Source organism: Tachyglossus aculeatus, chromosome 11, assembly GCF_015852505.1.
Source record: "Tachyglossus aculeatus isolate mTacAcu1 chromosome 11, mTacAcu1.pri, whole genome shotgun sequence".
NCBI classification, from domain to species: Eukaryota; Metazoa; Chordata; class Mammalia; order Monotremata; family Tachyglossidae; genus Tachyglossus; species Tachyglossus aculeatus.
Window position 1 is genome coordinate 34,847,383 of NC_052076.1, and position 22,005 is coordinate 34,869,387.

The following is a 22,005-nucleotide window of genomic DNA, read 5'->3' on the forward strand; positions in this document are numbered from 1 at the left end:
TAAGCACTTACTATGTCTCAAACACTGTTCTAAGCTCTGGGATAGGTACAAGTTAATTAGGTTGGACACAGTCCCTGTCCTACTTGGGGCTCATGGTCTAAGTAGGAGGGAGAGCAGGTATCCCCATTTTACAGTTGAGGTAACTGAGGCACAGAGAAGTTAAGTGACTTGCCCAAGGTCACACAAATAAATGGCAGTCAGAATTGGAACCCAGGTTCTTCTGACTCCCAGCCCGTGCTCTCTCCACATAGGCCACACTTGGTTCCTCCAAGGGTACCGGGTTAACAATTGTACACCAAGTCCTAGACTTGGCGGGCAGTGGCCTAACCTCAAACAGGGTGGCCCAGGGGCTGATGTCTTGGATGTGCTCTGGGCTGCCAGGTTTGGAGGAGTAGAAGTTGGCATGGGATGATCCCTCAGGGTGGCGAGCAGGCCCAAGGCCCAGGACAGGACCAGACCAGAAGGAGGAGGCTGTGGTTGTTGTTGTTGTGGTGGTGGTGGTGGTGGGCGGGATACGAGGTGGGGAGGATGGGGCGAGGGGCCGGCAGCGGGGGAGGCACAACGAGGTCGGAGATGGAGGGAAAGGAGAACCAAAGTCAGGGCTGCCAGCCTGCGGAGAGCACTTCCGGTTCCCCACAGAGATGGAGGGAGGGAGGGACCACCATCATCATCATCATTCATTCATTCATTCAATCATATTTATTGAGCGTTTACTGTGTGCAGAGCACTGTACTAAGCCCTTGGGAAGTACAAGTTGGCATCATATGGAGACGGTCCCTACCCAACAGTGGGCTCACAGTCTAGAATCATTACTCTATTTTATTTGTACATATTTATTCTATTTATTTTATTTGGTTAATATGTTTTGTTTTGTTCTCTGTCTCTCCCTTCTAGACAGTCTAGAATCATTACTCTATTTATTTTATTTGTACATATTTATTCTATTTATTTTATTTGGTTAATATGTTTTGTTTTGTTCTCTGTCTCCCCCTTCTAGACTGTGAGCCCGCTGTTGGGTAGGGACTGTCTCTATATGTTGCCAGCTTGGACTTCCCAAGCACTTGGTACAGTGCTCTGCACACAGTAAGCGCTCAATAAATACGATTGAATGAATGAATCCCTCTGTGCCCTCTGGAATCATCAAGGTGGGCTGGCTGGGAAGATGTGACATCACCTGCCCCTAGAAGCAGAGGCTTCTGGGTTGTATCGTACTTTCCCAAGTGCTTAGTAAAGTGCCGTACACATAGTAAGCGGTCAAAAATTATGATTGACTGACTGACTAGGACTGGGCATGACCTAAGGGAGAGAGCATGAGCCTAGGAGTCAGAAGGATCTGGATTCTAATCCTTGCTCCGCCACTTGTCTGCTGTGTGATCCTGGGCAAGTCACTTCACTTCTCTGGGCCTCAGTTACCTCATTTGTAAAATGGGGATTAAGACTGAGCCCCATGTGGGACGTGGGACTATGTCCAACCTGATAACTTTGTTCCTACCCCAATGCTTGGAACAGTGTTTGACACATAGTAATCACTTAATACCATCACTATAATTATTTTTCTCTGTGCCTCAGTTACCTCATCGATAAAATGGGGATTAATACTGTTAGTCCCTTATGGGACATGGACTGTGTCCAACCCAATTAGTTTAAATCTACCACCAGTGCTTAGTATAGTGCCCTGAACATAGTCGCTGCTTAACAAATACTCTGTGAGCCCCAAAAGTGCAAGTGCTTAGTACAGTGCTCTGCACACAGGAAGCACTCAATAAGTACGATTGAATGAATGATTGAATGACAAACTGATTACCTTGGGTCTAACCCAGAGCTTAGAACAGAGCTTGGCACATAGCGCTTACCAAATACCATTATAATAATAATAATATTGGGGGACGTTGAACTTACAACAGTCCCACGGCCGGGGTCTTGGCCCGGCGGAAGCAGGACAGCAGCCTTGTAACAGAAATTGCCCGCACTGTTGACTCGAAAAAAATCGAGGCTAATTTGCACGCTGCTTTGCATGCCACTGGCCAGCCGTCCGTTGAAGGGCAAGATCATCTCCAGCTGTCACCCGGCCTCGGCCCTCCTCCTCCCCTTTCCTACCCCACCCTGCCTCTTCCTCCTTTGGACGGTGGAGCGGGAAGGCCAGCCGGGGCAAGCCCAGGAGAAGCGTGGCCTAATGGATAGAGCTTGGGCCTGGAATCAAAAGGTCATGGGTTCTAATGTGGTCTCTGCTATAATAATGATTCATTCATTCAATCGTATTTATTGAGCGCTTACTGTGTGCAGAGCACTGTACTAAGCACTTGGGAAGTACAAGTCGGCAATATATAGAGATGGTCCCTACCCAACAACAGGCTCACAGTCTCCCTGGGGGACAGGGTCCGTGTCCAAGTCCCACCTGTGTTCTCGTTCCTAACGCTTAATACAGTGCTCTGCACACTGTAGCACATAATAAATAATATTACTACTGGAGGCAAGTTAGGGAGATACAAATCTGTGAGATGGAGAAAGCTGGTGGAAAATCTTGAAGCCAATGATAGGGAGCCTCTCCTTGAAGCAGAGGGAGATTGGTAGTCATTGGAAGTTTTTCAGTCAAACCCTCAGTCTTTTTGCTAAGGGAGTTTTTGGGAAGAGTCAGCAGTCATGTAACATTAAGGAGTCCTGGAGAGGAGGCCAGTCATCATGGAATTGGTCTGAGGGTGCTGCGGCATGGACCACCCCCACAAAGCGATTTCTGCTTTGCTGACGACTTTCCCACTACAATCCACCTTTGCACTTCGCTCCTTTTCCTTGGACTGTGACCCCAGTTTTTTATAATGGCATTTATTAAGTGCTTACTATGTGCAAAGCACTGTTCCAAGCATTGGGGATGTCACAAGGTGATCAGGTTGTCCCACGGGAGGCTCACAGCCTTAATCCCCGTTCTACAGATGAGGCAACTGAGGCACAGAGAAGTCAAGTGACTTGCCCAAAGTCACACGGCTGACAACTGGCAGAGCCGGGACATGAACCCATGACCCCTGACTCCAAAGCACTTACAATGTGCAAAGCACTGTTCTAAGTGCTGGGGAGGTTACAAGATGATCAGGTTGTCCCACGGGGGGCTCACAGTCTTAATCCCCACTTTACAGATGAGGGAACTGAGGCCCAGAGAAGTTAAGTGACTTGCCAAAGTCACCCAGCTGACAATTGGTGGAGCCGGGATTTGAACCCATGTCCTCTGACTCCAAAGCCCGTGCTCTTTCCACTGAGCCACGCTGCTTCTCTCTGATGTGTGACCTTGCGTAAGTCACTTCACTTTTCTGTGCCTCAATCCCCTCATATGGAAAATGGGGATTAAGAGTGTGAGCCCCATGTGGGACTGGGACTGTGTCCGACCTGATTTACCCCAGCACTTAGAATAGTGCTCGGCACATAGTAAATGCTTAACAAGTACTAGAATTATCATTATTGTTAAAAACCAGCGCAGGCCCATGTACATAGCTTCTCGCCCGCTCCCGCCATCACATGACTCTAACCTCCTCACTGTGCCTCATTCTTACCTGTCTCGCCATCAACCCCTGGCCCACATCCTACCTCTGGCCTGGAATGCCTTCCTCCTCACATCCACCAAACTAGCTCTCTTCCTCCCTTCAAAGCCCTGTTGAGAGCTCACCTCCTCCAGGAGGCCTTCCCAGATGGAGCCCCCCCTTTTCCTCTGCTCCTCCTCCTCGCCCCATCGCCTCCACTCCCTCCCTCTGCCCTACCCTCTCCCCCTCCCCACAGCACTTGTATATATTTGTACATATTTATTACTCTATTTTAGTAATGATGTGCATATAGCTATAATTCTATTTATCTATTTTGATGCTATTGACGCCTCTCTACTTGTTTTGTTGTTTATCCCCCCCCCACTTCTAGACTGTGAGCTAGGGTAGGGATTGTTTCTATCTGTTGCCGAATTGTTCTTTCCGAGCGCTTAGTACAGTGCTCTGCACAGAGCAAGCGCTCAATAAATACGATCGAATGAATGAATGAGGGCAGGGGAGGGGCGGGCAAGGAGGAGGAGGAAGAAGGAGGGGCGCTTTCTGGTTGCCATGGCGATAGGACCCCGGGGCTGATTTGCATGGGCCAATTATTTCCATAAGGCCCGGCCCGCGGACGGCGGGGCCGTCGTTTGAAATTCAAATAAAGAGGGGAAACCGAGGACAAAAGGGGCTCGGCCCAACCCCGCCCCCCTACCCTCCTAACCAGGGCTCCTCTCCATCCACCAGTCAACTTTTTGGGTATTTCTGGAACGCTTACTGTGTGCCGAGCACTGTGCTAAGCGCTTTGGCGGAGAACAACAGAACCAATTTGGTAGACGCGTGCCCTGCCCACAATAATAATAATTACGGTATTTTGTTAAGCGCTTACCATGTGCCAAGCACTGTTCTAAGCGCTGGGATAATAATAATGATGGTATTTGTTAAGCACTTATTATGAGCCAATCACTGTTCTAAGCGCTGGGGTAATAATAATGATGGTATTTGTTAAGCGCTTACTATATGGCAAGCATTCATTCATTCATTAATTCATTCATTCAGTTGTATTTATTAAGTGCTTACTGTGTGCAGAGCACTGGTCTAAGCGCTTGGGAAGTACAAATCGGCAACATATAGAGACGGTCCCTACCCAACAATGGGCTCACAGCCTAGAAGGGGGAGACAGACAACAAAACAAAAGCGCTGAGGTAATAATAATGATGGCATTTGTTAAGTGCTTACTATGTGCCAAGCATAGTTCTAAGCGCTGGGGGAAATACAAGGTAATCAGTTTGTCCCACGTGGGGCTCACGATTTTAATCCCCATTTTACAAATGAGGTAACTGTGACACAGAGAAGTTAAGTGGATTACCCAAGGCCACACAGCAGACAAGTGGTGGGGTCAGTATTAGAACCCACGTCCTCTGACTCTCAAACTTGTACTCTTTCCACTAGCCATGCTACTTCTCTAACAAGATTCAGTCTAGAAGAATAATAATCAATAATACTAATAATAATTATGGTAATTGGTTAAGCACTTACTATGTGCCAGGCACTGTACTAATCGCTGCAGTGGGTGCAAGCAAATCGGGTTGGACACAGTCCCTTGTCATTCATTCATTTATTCATTCATTCATTCATTCAATCGTATTTATTGAGCGCTTACTGTGTGCAGAGCACTGTACTAAGTGCTTGGGAAGTACAAGTTGGCAACATATAGAGACGGTCCCTACCCAACAATGGGCTCACAATCTAGAAGGGGTAGACAGACGACAAAACAAAACATATTAACAAAATAAAATAAATAGAATAAATATGTACAAGTAAAATAAATAAATAGAGTAATAAATATGTACAAACATATATACATATATGCAGGTGCTGTGGGGAGGGGAAGGAGATAAGGTGGGGATGTGGGGAGGGGGAGGAGGGGGAGAGTCCCATGTGGGGCTCACGGTCTTGATCCTCATTTTACAGATGAGGTCACTGAGGCCCAGAGAAGTCAAATGGCTTGCCCAGGGTCACACAGCAGACACGTGGAAGAGCTGGGACTAGAACCCATGACCTTCTGACTCCCAAGCCCATGCTTTTAACTGTGGTATTTGTAAAGTGCTTATTGTGTGTCGAGCAAGCACTGTTTTAAGCGCTGGGGTAGTTACGTGGGACAGAGTGCCTTTCCACATGAGTCTCACAGTAGTAAACACTTAGGAGAGTGCAATACAGTACTCTGTTCCTCTGTTTTTCCTCCCAACCCTAGGCTCATGGAGATTCTCCCCAACCCCTTCCTCTTGCGTCCCCTTGCCTCTAGTTCCCACACTGGTATTGAATTTTTTATTATTCTTATCATCATCACCATGGTATTTAAGCACTGATTGTGTATCAAACACTGCTCTGAGCGCTGAGTTAATCAGGTCTGACACAGTCCCTGTCCCACATGGAACTCATAGTCTAAATAGGAGGGAGAACAGGTTTTGAATCCCCATTTTACAGATGACAAACTTGAGGTACTGAGAAGTCAAGTGAGAAGCAGCGTGGTCTAGTGGATAGAGCACAGGGCTGGTAGTCAGGAGGACCTGGGTTCTAATCCTTACTCTGTCACTTGTTTATTGTGTGACTTGTTTCTCCCCAGTGCTTAGTATAGTGCCTGGCCCATAGTAAGAACTTAACAAATACCATTAAAAAAAAAAGCTACCTGCCCCAGGTTATACTGCAGGCAACTGGCAAAGCTGGGATTAGAACTCAGGTCTTCTGACCCCCAGGGTAGTGCTCTTTCCACTAGGCCATTCTGTTCCTCTAGTTTCCCTTGGAGGGAAGACGGTGGATGGAGGTGGGGCATGAAATGGCAGCTTTCCAGAGTCCTCCAGCTGGAGGAGGAAGGTGGCCAAGGATCAGTTAATGACTGTTTCCACCTCTAGACTGCAAGCTCTATGTAGGCAGGGAATGCATCTGTTTATTCTTATATTGTACTCTCCCAAGCACTTAGTACCATGCTCTGCACACAGTAAGCACTCAGTAAATCCGATTAACTGACTGGCTGATTTCCCAGTAGTAAAGAGGGTGTATAGATTTTGGAGGCATGGCCGGGGGCAGGTTCAACTCCCTGAGCCTTGGGTCTGGTGGGCATGAGCTGAGACCAGAGCAGGGACCCTCCTAAAAGGTCCCTTGCCCTGCCTAAGGCCTAGCGTACAGATAGCATCCGCTGGACAACTGGCTTCTCTTGCCAATCCCCTCCACTAACCTCTGTCTCCAGTGTAGGTTCCCACTCCCCGCACCCCCTCTCCCCTCTCGCACCATGGGACCAGATGCCAGAGAGGTGGGTGGGATCGGGAGAAGGTTGGATCATGGTGTAACGCAGGAGCTTAGCTCCAAGCAGATTCATTCTGTATTCTGCGAGACCAAAGAAAGAGAGAGGAGCCTTTGCAATGGGGTTCATATCACCTTCAATCTCGCAGCGGCCGGTTGAGGTCCTGGTGCAAGGACAGCCCCCTTCCATGGGACGTCCGTGGAGTATCCGCACTGCAACAGGTGTGGGGTGGACTTTTATACAGAACCGGACAAAGGTAGCCACTTGCCAAAGACTTATCTAAGGCCTACATCATTGTGGCATGGTTAGAAATATACGCGCACGAGCAGAAAGCAGAGCAAGGAATTCTAGGTATCATAACAAAACGAGGGATCCTGGATATCGCAACAAAGCGAGGGATTCTGGGTATCGCAGTATTCCGTGGACATACACTGGCATATCTCCGTCCTCTGGAGCTGGGCTCCTGGGTAGCTGGGGTGAGAGGTGGGTTATGATTCCTGGCACACCTGGCAGTCTCCCTCATGGGCAGGCACGGGGAGATGGCATTGGGTGGGTGGGCCTGGCTCAGCCTCTGGCCTAGAAGCAGAGAGGGCCAGTCTCGCTCGCTCTTCCAGGGCTGGGACTTTCCCTCAGTCCTTAATAGTGGGCAACATAAGGGCTCACTTCTAGTCATTAGGAGATGTAGCTTCCTGCCCCACCTCCTACCTCACCAGATAGCTTTTCTGGGACTCGGTTTCCCCACCAATGGAAAGGTGAGTCTACTAAGCTCCACCTAAAACAGGCCTCAGTATCCACCCTCCTGTTGTCTTCCTCAGGACTGTGTCTGTCCTGATGATCGTACATCTACCCCAGTGCTTAGTACAGTGCTTGGCCCATAGAAAGACATTAACAAACACCACAATTATCTATCACACAATCATATTTATTGAGCGCTTACTGGGTGGCAGAGCACTGTAATGATAATACTAATTATGGATTTGTTAATTAATTCATTCATTCATTCAATCGTATTTATTGAGCTCTTACTGTGTGCAGAGCACTGTACTAATCGCTTGGGAAGTACAAGTTGGCAACATATAGAGACGGTCCCTACCCAACAGTGGGCTCACAGTCTAGAAAGGGGAGACAGAGAACAAAACAAAACATATTAACAAAATAAAATAAATAGAATAAACATGTACAAATAAAATTTAAAAAAAGTTAAGCACTTACTATGTATCATGCACTATTCTAAGCACTGGGGTAGATACAAGATAATCAGGTTGGATACAGTCCCTGCCCTTCATAGGGTTCACAGTCTCAATCCCCATTGTACAGATGAGGGAACCTAGGCACAGAGAAGTGAAGTGACTTGCCCAAGGTCACACAGCAGACAAGTGGCAGAGCCAGGATTAGAACCCATGACTTTCTGATTCCCAGGCCCGTGCTCTATCCACTAAGCCATGTTGCTTCCCTGAATTTAGCGCTTGGGAGAGTGACAGAGTCAGTAGACATGTTCTCTGCCCACAGCAAGCTTACAGTGTAGAGAGGGGAGACAGATATTAATATAAATAAATAAATTACGGATGTGTATGTAAGTGCTGTAGGATTGAGGGAGAGGTGAATAAAAGGAGCAAATCCTAGTGCAAGGATGATGCAGAAGGGAGTGGGGGAAGAGGAAATAAGAGCTTAGTCAAGGAAGGCCTCTTGGTGGAGATATGCATTCAATAAGGTTGTGAAGGTGGAGAGAGTGATTGTCAGACCCACTCTGCTATGCTTGAAGGAGAACACCAGGAGAGCTAGAGGAGGGCAGGCATTAAGCCTTCCTTTAAGGAGGCTCTTATAAAGTCAGAAGAAAGAAGCAATTGCATCTTGCTGATCTGCTGCCTGAGTTCGTAAGTAGGTGGTTTGCTTGTACTCTAAGTCAAGGGGCAGTGTGGTCTAGTGCCTAGATTATATGCCAAGGAGTCAGAAGGACTTGGGTTCTAATCCCAGATCCATTATTTGTCTGCTCTGTGATCTAGGGAAAGTCACTCAACGTCTCTCTGTCTGTTACCTCATCTGTAAAATGGGGATTAAGACTGTGAGCCTCATGTGGGACATGGATTGAGTCCAACCTGTTAAGTTTATATCTATCTCAGCAGTTATTATGATGCCTGGCACATAGTAAATACTTAACAAATACCATAAAAAAGTTGAGTGTCTCCTGGGGAATAGGAAGAAATACGGGAGAAGACAGGAGAAGGCAGGAGGAGGAGAGAGAAAGGAGCGGGAAGGGAAGAGAGGGGAGAATAAGAGATCTATGAGGTTTTCCCCAGAGGACAGAGCAGATATACAGCTTCTCTCCCTACTGGGGAGTTTAACAGACTCCCATCCTTCACCTCCTTAATAATAATAATAATAATAATGGCATTTATTAAGCACTTACTATGTGCAAGGCACTGTTCTAAGCGCTGGGGAGGTTACAAGGTGACCAAGGGGGCTCACAGTCTTAATCCCTATTTTACAGATGAGGTAACTGAGGCCCAGAGAAGTGAAGTGACTTGCCCAAAGTCACACAGCTGACAAGTGGCGGAGCCGGGATTTGAACCCATGACCTCTGACTCCAAAGTCTGTGCTTTTTCCATTGAGCCACGCTGCTTCCTTGTCCCTCACGGCCAGCCCTCCGGCCCCAGGGGACCTGTGGGACGGGGAGATGGGGAGCTTCACTGTGAGGGGTTGACACTCTCATGACTCATAAGAGAAGCAGCATGGCTCAGTGGAAAGAGCACAGGCTTTGGAGTCAGTGGTCATGGGTTCAAATCCCGGCTCTGCCAATTGTCAGCTGTGTGACCTTGGGCAAGTCACTTAACTTCTCTGGGCCTCAGTTACCTCATCTGTAAAATGGGGGTTGACTGTGAGCCCCCCGTGGGACAACCTGATCACCTTGTATCCCCCCAGCGCTTAGAACAGTGCTTTGCACATAGTAAGCGCTTAATAAATGCCATCATTATTATTATTATTGTTATGACTGTGCTGTGAGCCTTTGGCTGGGGATTTTGCATATTCCTGATCATGAGACAGACCCACAGTAGGGTGTGTTTACTGCCTTCCCCTTCCTGGGGTTGGGCTGAGTGGAAGTCACTCCAGGATGTGAGGAGTCACACATCCCCCCAGTTCAAAGCCTCATCGAAGGCACATCTCCTCCAAGAGGACTTCCCTAATGAAGCCCTCCTTTCCACTTCACCCACTCCCTTCTGCATCACCCTGACTTGCTCCCTTTATTCATTCCCCCTCCCAGCCCCACAGTACTCACATCCATATCTGTAATTTATTTATATTAATGTCTGTCTCTCTCTCTAGACTGTAAGTTCATTGTAGGCAGGGAATGCATCTGTTAGAGTGTTATATTGTACTCTCCCAAGCATTCAATAAATACGATTGACTGACTGACTGACATCCTGGCTTGGCGGCTCCATAGCTCCGTCTGAGGCTCCCATTGGGACCGAGTGGCCTGGGGACTCATTTTACAGATGTGGTAACTGAGGCACAGAGAAGTTAGAGAAGCAGCCTGATTCAGTGGAAAGAGCATGGGCTTTGGAGTCAGAGGTCATGGGTTCAAATCCTAGCTCCACCAATTGCCAGCTGTGTGACTTTGGGCAAGTCACTTAACTTCTCTGTGCCTTAGTTACCTTCTTCTGTAAAATGGGGATTAAGAATGTGAACCCCATGTGGGACAACCTGATCAACTTGTAACCTCCCCAGTGCTTAGAACAGTGCCTTGCAAATAGTAAGCGCTTAATAAATGCTATTATTATTATTATTATTATTAAGTGACTTGTCCAAAGTCACACAGCTGACAATTGCCAGAGCCAGGATTCGAACCCAGGACCTCTGACTCTCAAGCCCGTGCTCTTTCCACTATGCCATGCCATGTTTATGTTGCCAACTTGTACTTCCCAAGCGCTTAGTACAGTGCTCTGCACACAGTAAGTGCTCAATAAATAAGATCGAATGAATGAATGCCGCTTTGAGGAGTTGGTTCTTCTAGCCCAGGTGGACAAAACTAGGGATCAGAGAAGTTGAACCATTTGCTTCAGGGCACCCAGCATACTCTAGGGATGGAGTCAAGTCACAAACTCAAGTTGCTGGACTCATGACCCAGTATTCCCTCTGTTTGGCTGCATGATCCCCCTGCATGGGACTGGGCCAATTGGACAAGCCCGAGTGAAGGCACCTGGAAGCTTCTCAGTCAGCCATTCTGGCTGTGACAGGGGCTTAGGTGGGGAGGAGAGGGTCACCTGAAGCCTCCAGATGCTTCAGTTGTTCTGAGTGGCCACCATGTCCCCGATGGGGCCCGGAGATGACCGGGAAGCTGCCGTGGCTGGTGGGCAAGGGGACCAATAATAATTAATAATAATTGTAGTATTTTTTAAGTGCTTACTATGTACCAGGCACTGTTCTAAGCACTGGGGTGGATATAAACAAATCGGGTTGGACACAGTCCCTGTCCCCTATAGGGCTCACGATCTTAATCCCCATTTTACAGATGAGGGAACTGAAGCCCAGAGAAGCGAAGTGACTTGCCCAAGCTCACACAGCAGACAAGTGGTGGAATTGAGACTAGAACCCAGGTCCTTCCGACACCCAGGCCCTGTGCTTTATCCACTAGACCACGTTGCTTTCTGAGATAGTCCTTCTTCCTGAACGTGCTCTGCCCTGTTTATCAATCAAAAGAAAAAGTTAAAATTCTGGTTGGAATAGTTCCCATGCTTCTCCTCCCTCCCCCAGAGAGAAGTCCTCTGGCGGTCTCCCAGACCCACATTGCCAGAGCGATGCAAATCAGCTCCGAGCTGCGGGCAGGAAGACATCTGAGCTGTGGCTGGATCTTAGAGCATGCCCTCCACTCCCCACCCCCTGGACCTCCAGCAGCCAAGCAGACGAGGTTCACCCACCACCCCCAAGGAGCCCCGTCCACCCTCTCTGCTCTGCTGTTCATTCATTCATTCAATCATATGTATTTGAGTGCTTACTGTGTGCAGAGCACTGTACTAAGCGCTTGTGAAAAGTTGGCAACATATAAAGATGGTCCCTACCCAAAAACAGGCTCACAGTCTAGAAGGGGGAGACAACAAAACAAAACATGTAGACAAGTGTCAAAGTTGTCAGAACAAATAGAATTAAAGCTATATGCACATCATTAACAAAATAAATAGAATAGTAAATATGTACAAGTAAAATAGAGTAACCTGTACAAATATACATACAAGTGCTGTGGGGAGGGGAAGGAGGTAGGATGGGGGGGATGGGGAGGAGGAGAGGAAAAAGGGGGCTCAGTCTGGGAAGGCCTCCTGGAGGAGATGAGCTCTCAGTAGGGCTTTGAAGGGTGGAAGAGAGCTAGCTTGGCGGATGTGTGAAGGGAGGGCATTCCAGGCTAGGGGGAGGATGTGGGCCAGGGGTCGATGGCAGGACAGGCAAGAATGAGGTACAGTGAGGAGGTTAGCAGCAGAGGAGCAGAGGGTGCAGACTGGGCTGTAGAAGGAGAGAAGAGAGGTGAGGTGGGAGTGGGCGAGGTGATGGAGAGCCTTGAAGCCGAGGGTGAGGAGTTTTTGCTTGATGCATAGGTTGACAGACAGCCACTGGAGATTTTTGAGGAGGGGAGTAACATGCCCAGAGCATTTCTGCACAAAGATTATCCGGCCAGCAGAGTGAAGTATAGATTGAAGTGGGGAGAGACAGGAGGATGGGCAATCAGAGAGGAGGCTGATGCAGTAATCCAGTCGGGCTAGGATGAGAGCTTGAACCAGCAAGATAGCGGTTTGGATGGAGAGGAAAGGGCAGATCTTGGCGATGTTGTGGAGGTGAGACCGGCAGGTTTTGGTGACGGATTGGATGTGAGGGATGAGCGAGAGAGCAGAGTCGAGGATGACACCAAAGTTGCGGGCTTGTGAGACGGGAGGGATGGTAGTGTCATCTACAGTGATGGGAAAGTCAGGGAGAGGGCAGGGTTTGGGAGTCCCGACAACATCCTCTAAGGGACCCCCTGAAAGTCATCTGAACTATCCCCCTTCCTCAAACCACCCCAGCCAGTGGGAGGGACTCTAGAAGGGGTCTTCCTCCATTTATCCATCCTAGGGCCCAACAAGATGGGAAGTTCTTCCTTCCAGCCACCCCAAGTGCCTTGTATTGCAATTGAAACCCCTTTCCTGTTGATCAGAAGAGGCAGCCCTGCCTCTCTTCTGGGGCCAGGAAGATAATAATGGTATTTGTTCAGTGCTTACTGTGTGCCAAGCACTGTACTAAGCACTGGGGTGGATACAAGCAAATCAGGTTGGACACAGTCTCAATCCCCATTTTACAAATAAGGAAACAGGCCCAAAAAAGTGAAGTGACTTGCCAAGGGTTAGGAACCCCAAACAGGCCAAAGGCGCACCCAGATTTTCTCCCTTCGAGTTAATATGTCTCAATCCCAATGGAGGAGGCTCCTGACTTTGGGGTTCACGGCCTCCTTGCCTGGCTGGTGGCTCCCTTGCTCCTGAGCAGTGCCAATAGAGACCAGGGCAGGCAGGTGTTCCCACAAAGACCAGGAAAGGTCAGTGCTCCCATTAGAACCAGCATGGCTTAGTGGATAGAGCAGGGACTTGGGAGTCAGAAGGACCTGGGTTCTAATCCCGGCTTCACCACTTGTCTGCTGTGTGACCTTGGGCAAGTCACTTCACTTCTTTGGGCCTCAGTTCCCTCATCTGTAAAATGGGGATTAAGACTGTGAGTCCCTCTTGGGACAGGGACTGTGTCCGACCTGATTTTTTTGTATCCACCCCAGTGCTTAGTACAGTGCCTAGCATATAGTAAACGCATAACAAATACCATCATTATTATCATTATTATTATTAAAGGAAGATAATGAGGCACTGGAGAAGCTTTCGGCCTGGGAGAGTGGGATATGGATTGAGTCTGTGGTGTCTTCTCTCAGAATCTAGGAGGAAGGGGGAGACCCCAGCTGACTGGTCTGCTTGGGCTTCTTCCTGCTTGGAGGGAGGGGACAAGGGTGCCCCCTTCTCCGGGCTCTGGGATTGATGACCCCCATCTCTGGGTGAATTTCCACTCCCCGCCTTACTCACTCTGGTCTCCAACACGGTCTGAGAGCTTCCAGTCAGGGCTGAAAATCCCCCCAAAGGTGGTTTTTTTCCTTGTTTACTCTTTGAAGCCCATCCCCTCTCAGTCTTCATTTCCCTCCTACTCAAAATCCTTGCCCCTCTCGGCCCTCATGTTCACCGTGAGAAGTTGGTTGGAGCAGGGCTCTGGCTGCTTCCCCATTCATTCATTCAGTAGTATTTATTGAGCGCTTACTTTGTGCAGAGTGCTACATTAAGCACTTGGGAGAGTCCAATGCAAGAGTTGGCAGACACTTTCCCTGCCCACAGTGTGAGCCTACAGTCTAGAGGGGACTCCAGCTGTACAGGGGTGTGAGGGGCTCTGCACGTGCTAAGGGTGGGGGCACCTCTCCATCCTCCCTCCCCTCCTCCAGAGTCCCTTTCCTGGCCCCCCTGCTAGGGCAATGACCAAGACTCTGCTTTCTCTACTCTCCAGGAGGTGAGCGGAACGGCCTGGACTTCAACAGACAGGTACAGCCACTGCCTGCCCCGGGGCCCAACTTCTCGGCAGTTTTGGTTGGGAGAGCATAGGGATTTCCCCAGAGTTCCGGGCGGATTGTGAGCCCAGCCACAGGCTGAGTGCTGAGCTGGCCACAAGGTTCTCAGTGGACCGGCTCGCAGGCTGGACGCAATTCTGGTTCCTTTCTCCGAGTCTGCGGCGTTGGGCTACATCTCCCCGCCACCACCTCAAGGATATACTCCTGTGGCCCAGGGGCAAAGGAAATTGGGGTGGGCAAGATTGGGACCACTGTCTGGAAGTCACAGGCCCTGACGGTTAGCCTGGTGCACAGGGGGGATGTCCCGGAAAGGGGGCCGGCTGCTTGCCACCTCCTCAGAAGAAATGGGCTTCCCCCGCAGCAGGAGAGATGTAGCCTAGAGTTCAGGAAGAGCCTCCAGGAAGTGAGAGAAGGGACAGAACAAGGCGGGTGGCCAGGGGTCCTCACAACCTCTTCTCTCTGAAGACCTCGGCAAAAGAGGGAGCCTCATTGGCTGGGCTCACGTGGCTGGTGTTTTGGAGGTTTTCCCCAGGTAATACCTCCTTCTTGATGGAGAAGTCCAGTACTGTGAGCAGCATTGGATGCTGGTGGGGGAGAGGTTCCCCAACCAGAATCAGAGGTCTAGCACCAGCTCTAACAGTCCCAGGCTGAGACACTGCAGCCCTGAAGGAGATAAAGACTCTGACTCATCCCATAACTCACCTCACAGAGCAGCCTACAGCTCACCCCACAGAGCACTGCATAGCTCACCTCACAGAACACCCCTCCCCACCTCATAGCTCACCCCCAGTGCACCCCAGAGATCACCCCACAAAGCACTGCATAGCTCACCCCACAGAAAATCTCACAGTTCACCCCACAGAGCACCTCACAGAGCACTACCCAGAGTTCTTCAGAGAAGCAGCGTGGCTCAGTGCAAAGAGCACGGGCTTGGGAGTCGGAGGTCATGGGTTCATATCCCAACTCTGCCAATTGTCAGCTGTGTGACTTTGGACAAGTCACTTAACTTCTCTGTGCCTCAGTTACCTCATCTGTAAAATGAGGATGAAGACTGTGAGCCCCACGTGGGACAGTCTGATCACCTTGTATCCTCCCCAGTACTTAGAACGGTGCTTTGTATGTAGTAAGTGCTTAACAAATGCCATCATTATAAATATTATTACCCCAGAGAGCAACCCACAGAGCACTTCTCACCTCACCTCACAGAGAACCCACAATTTACTACACAGAGCAGTTCACAGAGCAACCCACGACTCAGCCCAGAGAACACCCCACAGTGCCCGCTAAAGAGACCTCTGGTTTGATGCCCAGATGATGGGCCCGAGGCCCTGTGACATCTCGTCGCGGGTGGCTGGCTGTGGCTCCTGCCCCTTTGCCCATTGTCCTGGCCTCTGAAGCGTTGGGCCACTGGGCATGGCAACCCTCAGTGGGTGTGAGTCTGGCCGGCCCTGGCCTAGACTCAAGAAGGCCCTATAGGGCTTTCAGCCTGTCAGTGTTTCTATTACTCCAGCATGTCCCAGCACTCCTATCCAGCCCCCTGAAAAGATCCCAAAAGGAGTTTTGGCAGACGCCCTCCAGCCTCCCTCCCCAGGTGTCCGTCCAGCAGCTCTCCCTCCCACAAGCTGACCGACCCCCACCCTCTGGCCCGTACTCCCCTGGCCTCTCCCCCACCTTCAGACCTGGCCCTCACCCCTGAAGTCACCCTGCCATGCTCCACCCCCAGTGGGGCCCCAGTCCCGGGTGGCCGCTCCCCCAAGATGGGTGTTGGGTTCCGCCCACTGGCTGAAGTCAGTTGATCAATCAATCAATAGTATTGACGTCATCCCCCGGGACCTGGAATGCCCTCCCTCTGCCCATCCGCCAAGCTAGCTCTCTTTCTCCCTTCAAGGCCCTACTGAGAGCTCACTTCCTCCAGGAGGCCTTCCCAGACTGAGTCCCTTCCTTCCTCTCCCCCTTGCCCCCCTCTCCATCCCCACATCTTACCTCCTTCCCTTCACCACAGCACCTGTATATATGTATATATGTTTGTACATATTTATTACTCTATTTATTTATTTTACCTGTACATATCTATTCTATTTATTTTATTTTGTTGTATGTTTGGTTTTGTTCTCTGTCTCCCCCTTTTAGACTGTGAGCCCACTGTTGGGTAGGGACTGTCTCTATATGTTGCCAACTTGTACTTCCCAAGCGCTTAGTCCAGTGCTCTGCACACAGTAAGCGCTCAATAAATATGATTGTTTGATTGATTGATTGATTCCCGTGTGCAGAGCACTGTCCTAAGCACTTGGGAAAGTATAATACCATAAAGTTGTGGGCAATCCCTGCCCACAAGGAGCTTCCTGTCTATAGGAAGGAGACGGATATTAAAATAGAGAGGGGAAGCGGGCCCAGGGCAGCAAGTTGATGGCCGGTACTGACATGCCCGCTGCCTCGCACACTCGCTGTCTTTCTCACCTGCTCCTTCAGCCTCACACCCACCCCCTCCCAGACAATTCGGAGTCCTTTGCAGATCCTTAGAGAAGAAGCGTGGCTCAATGAAAAGAGCACGGGCTTGCAAGTCAGAGGTCATGGGTTCATTCATTCATTTATTCATTCAATCGTATTTATAGAGCGCTTACTGTGTGCAGAGCACTGGACTAAGCGCTTTGGAAGTACAAGTCGGCAACATATAGAGATGGTCCCTACCCAACAGTGGGCTCACAGTCTAGAGAGGGGAGACAGACAACAAAACAAAACATGGAGACAGGTGTCAAAATCATCAGAACAAATAGAATTAAAGATATCTGCACATCATTAACAAAATAAGTAGAGTAGTAAATATGTACAAGTAAAATAAACAGAGTAATAAATCTATACAAATATATTCATTCATTCATTCAATCATATTTATTGAGTGCTTACTGTGTGCAAAGCACTGTACTAAGCGCTTGGGAAGTACAAGTTGGCAACATATAGAGACAGTCCCTACCCAACAGTGGGCTCACAGTCTAGAGGGGGGGAGACAGACAATAAACAAAACATGGACACAGGTGTCAAAATTGTCAGAACAAATAGAATTAAAGATATATGCACATCATTAACAAAATAAGTAGAGTAGTAAATATGTACAAGTAAAATAGAGTAGTAAATCTGTACAAATATATATACAAGTGCTGTGGGGAGGGGAAGGAGGTAGGGTGGGGGGATGGGGAGGAGGAGAGGAAAAAGGGGGCTCAGTCTGGGAAGGCCTCCTGGAGGAGGTGAGCTCTCAGTAGGGCTTTGAAGGGAGGAAGAGTGCTAGCTTGGCGGATGTGTGAAGGGAGGGCATTTCAGGCCAGGGGAAGGACGCGGGCCGGGGGTCGACGGTGGGACAGGCGAGAGCGAGGTACAGTGAGGAGGTTAGCGGCAAAGGAGCGGAGGGTGCGGCTGGGCTATAGAAGGAGAGAAGGGAGGTGAGGTAAGAAGGGGTGAGGTGATGAAGAGTCTTGAAGCTGAGAGTGAGGAGTTTTTGCCTGATGCGTAGGTTGACTGGTAGCCACTGGAGATTTTTGAGAAGGGGAGTAACGTGCCCAGAGCGTTTCTGCACAGAGATGATCTGGGAAGCAGATTGAAGTGTAGACTGAAGTGGGGAGAAACAGGAGGATGAGAGATCAGAGAGGAGGCTGATGCAGTAATCCAGTTGGCATAAGAAGAGAGATTGAACCAGCAAGGTAATAACAATAATAATAATAATAATAATAATGGCATTTATTAAGCACTTACTATGTGCAAAGCACTGTTCTAAGTGCTGGGTAGGTTAAAAGGTGATCAGGTTGTCCCACGGAGGGCTCACAGTCTTAATCCCCATTTTACAGATGAGGTAACTAAGGCATAGAGAAGTTAAGTGACTTGCCCAAAGTCACACAGCTGACAATTGGTGGAGCCAGGATTTGAACCCATGACCTCTGACTCCAAAGCCCGGGTTCTTTCCACTGAGCCACGCTGCTTCTCTATAGCAGTTTGGATGGAGAGGGAAGGGCGGATCTTGGCGATGTTGCAGAGGTGAGACTGGCAGGTTTTGGTGACGGATTGGATGTGTGGGTGAATGAGAGAGCGAAGTTGAGGATGACACCAAAGTTGCAGGATTGTGAGATGGGAAGGATGGTAGTGCCATCTACAGTGATGGGAAAGTCAGGGAGAGGGCAGGGTTTGGGAGGGAAGATAAGGAGTTCAGTCTTGGACATATTGAGTTTTAGATGGCGGGCAAACATCCAGATGGAGGTGTCCTGAAGGCAGGAGGAGATCTGAGCCTGGAGGGAGGGAGAGAGAGCAGGGGCAGAGATGTAGATTTGGGTGTCATCAGCGTAGAAATGATAGTTGAAGCCGTGGGAGTGAATGAGTTCACCAAGGGAGTGAGTGTAGGTAGAGAACAGAAGGGGACCCTTGAGGAAGCCCTACAGTAAGGGGATGGGAGTGGGAGGAGGAGCCCGCAAAGGAGACTGAGAATGAATGGCCGGAGAGATAAGAGGAGAGCCAGGAGAGGATGGAGTCTGTGAAGCCAAGGTTGGATAGTGTTGAGGACAAGGGGGTGGTCCACAGTGTCGAAGGCTGCTGAGAGGTCAAGGAGGATTAGGATAGAGTAGGAGCCGTTGGATTTGGCAAGAAGGAGATCATTGGTGACCTTTGAGAGGGCAGTTTTGGTGGAGTGTAGGGGATGGAAGCCAGATTAGAGGGGGTCAAGGAGAGAATTGGCATTGAGGAATTCGAGGCAACGGGTGTAGATGACTCATTCTAGGAGTTTGGAAAGGAAAGGTAGGAGGGAGATAGGGTGATAACTAGAAATCCTGGCTCTGCCAATTGTCAGCTGTGTGACTTTGGGCAAATTACTTAACTTCTCTGTGCCTCAGTTACCTCATCTGTAAAATGGGGATGAAGACTGTGAGCCCCACGTGGAACAATCTGATCACCTTGTATCCTCCCCAGCGCTTAGAACAGTGCTTTGCACATAGTAAGTGCTTAACAAATGCCATTACTATTATTATTATTATCCTCTAAAACTATGGGGGTGGGGAGGCTGAAGACCCTCCTCCCACCAAAGCCTTGTTACTAACTGTGTGGAAAGTAAGCCCATTGTTGGGTAGGGACCGTCTCTATATGTTGCCAACTTGTACTTCCCAAGCGCTTAGTACAGTGCTCTACACACAGTAAATGCTCAATAAATGCGATTGAATGAATGAATGGAGGGAGGAAGAACGGGGAAGGGTCATATCAGCCTCGGATTCTGAGATACCTTCTGTCTCGTCAGCCAAAATGCCATGCTGCTTCTCACAATGAATGAATGTCTGCCAACTCTGCTGTATTGTATTCTCCTAAGTCACTTGAGCAAGTCACTTAACTTCTCTCTGCTTCTGTTTCCTCATCTGTAAAATGGGAATTAAATACCAGTTCACCCACCTACTTAGACTGCATGTCTCAAGTGGGACAGAGATTGTGTCTGACCTGATTAACTTGTATCTACCTCAGTGCTTGGAATAGTGCTTGACACATAGTAAGTGCTTAACAAATACCAAAATCATTATTATTATTATTATTATTTTCTCCCAGCTGGAGTCCCATGGGAAGTCGGATGCTCCCTGATCCTAGGACAGTCTCTGTGCTTAATGTCAGAGAACTGGGAAAATAATAATAATAATAATGGTATTTAAGGACTTATATGTACCAGGCACCGTTCTAAGCGCTAGAGTAGCGTGGCTTAGTGGATTGAGCACTGTCCTGGAAGTCAGAAGGAACCAAATTCTAATCCCAGCTCCGCCACTTGTCTGCTGTGTGACCTGGGGCAAGTCACTCCACTTCTCTGTGCCTCAGTCACCTCATCTGTAAAATGGGGATTAAGATTGTGAGCACCTTGTGGGACAGGGACTGGGTATCTTGTATCTACCCCAGCGCTTAGAACAGTGATTGACACAGAGTAAGTGCTTAACGTGTACCATCGTCATCATTATCATCATTACAAGCTTATCAGGTTGGACCCAGGCCCTGTCCCACACTGGGCTCACACTTAATCCTGTTTTACAGATAAGGGATCTGAGGCCCAGGGAAGTGAAGTGACTTGCCCAAGGTCACACAGCAGATGAGTGGCAGAGTTGGGATTACTTTCTGACTTTCAGGCCCTGGCAGCTGCCTGGCTCCCGTTCCCTTGCATCCAGGTGGCCTCTCTCTCTCCTCCTTATTTGTATCTGTTTGAACCCGATGGATAAACGCTAGGGGGGCTTTATTTTAAGTTCTCAACTTCTTTTTCTCCTCCTTTGATCTGTTCTCCCAAAGTTGAGGTAGGGGGAGGGCAAAAGATTAAACCCATCTCAGTCAGTGCAACAGTCGGTTAGAAAATTTGCATGGCGAGTGTTGGGAAAACTTGGAATTGATGGTCTGGCCCCTGGGATCCTGATGGGCAGGTTCTAATGCTCCAGGAGGAGGGGCTGCCTTTCGGAAGTTGGAGATGGATGGATCTGCCATTCATCATCAATCGTATTTATTGAGCGCTTACTATGTGCAGAGCACTGTACTAAGCGCTTGGGAAGTACAAATTGGCAACATATAGAGACAGTCCCAACCCAACAGTGGCCTCACAGTCTAAAAGGGGGAGACAGAGAACAAAACCAAACATACTAACAAAATAAAATAAATAGGATAGATATGCACAAGTAAAATAAACAAATAAATAAATAGAGTAATAAATATGAAGCCCGGGCTCTTTCCACTGAGCCACGCTGCTTCTCAATGAAAATTTATGGAGCACTTACGGGTGAATAGCACCGTACTAAGGGCTTGGGAGAGTATACTACAACAGAGTACGTAGAAACTGCATCTTTCACGAGCATCTTTCTGCGCAGGGAGTACCGACTGCTGCCTGCTCCCCGCTCCTGGGACGGAGATTCCTGCTGAAACTTCCCACCTGCTCTGAGACTCCCTCTCCTAATTCCCGGCCCTCCAGCCCGAGGTTCCGGGGTTAGGTCAGCAGCCTCCTGCCATCAAGGGGGACTGCCCTGGGAGTAGAAGGGGATGGTGGTTATGTTGAAGTATCTTCCTTGGATTTCGTAAAATCCCCCCAAAACAGGAAATGTAAGGGACTAGTGGTGATTGAAGATTACTAATGAGTTATCATCCGTTGACAGAGATGTCAACAAAAGTGCCGCTTGCCTCTTAGCGGTGACAGAGTCGCTAGGATGGATCTAAATTAGACGTCTATAGAATGGACCAAAAATCAAAGTCTCCCGAAGGTCACCAATTACAATAATAGTAATGATAACAATGATGGTATTTGTTAAGCACTTACTATGTTCTAAAAATCTGTGAATCTAGCAAAATCCCTCTTAATTCTGCTGATATTTTCTCCTTGAAGTATTCCTTGTTTTCTTCTGGAGAACCATGCTCTGGAGGTGAGGTCTGGAAGATCAGTAATGTCTAGGTCATACTGTGTGTGTGTGTATACGTGTTATACTTCAGGTAATTAATGCCATTAGCACATCACTGAATGTATTCCAGATAAGGTCACCCAAACCTCCTGAACCTCATTTGGGGTGGTTTTCTGACACCCCTCCAGGGTGGAGCAGTATTATAGGCAAGAAATTATG

The 22,005-nt window shown here is 48.8% G+C and overlaps 1 protein-coding gene across 1 annotated transcript in view; it reads left to right on the plus strand.

Moving 5' to 3' along the window:
- The window catches only part of POU2F3 (POU class 2 homeobox 3), a 74,856-nt gene that overhangs the window by 21,134 nt on the left and 31,717 nt on the right, over nt 1-22,005 (plus strand). Inside the window, exon 3 of the mRNA XM_038754423.1 lies at nt 14,353-14,387. Coding sequence (XP_038610351.1) covers nt 14,353-14,387 — 35 coding nt within the window. The remainder of the gene's footprint in view (nt 1-14,352; nt 14,388-22,005) is intronic.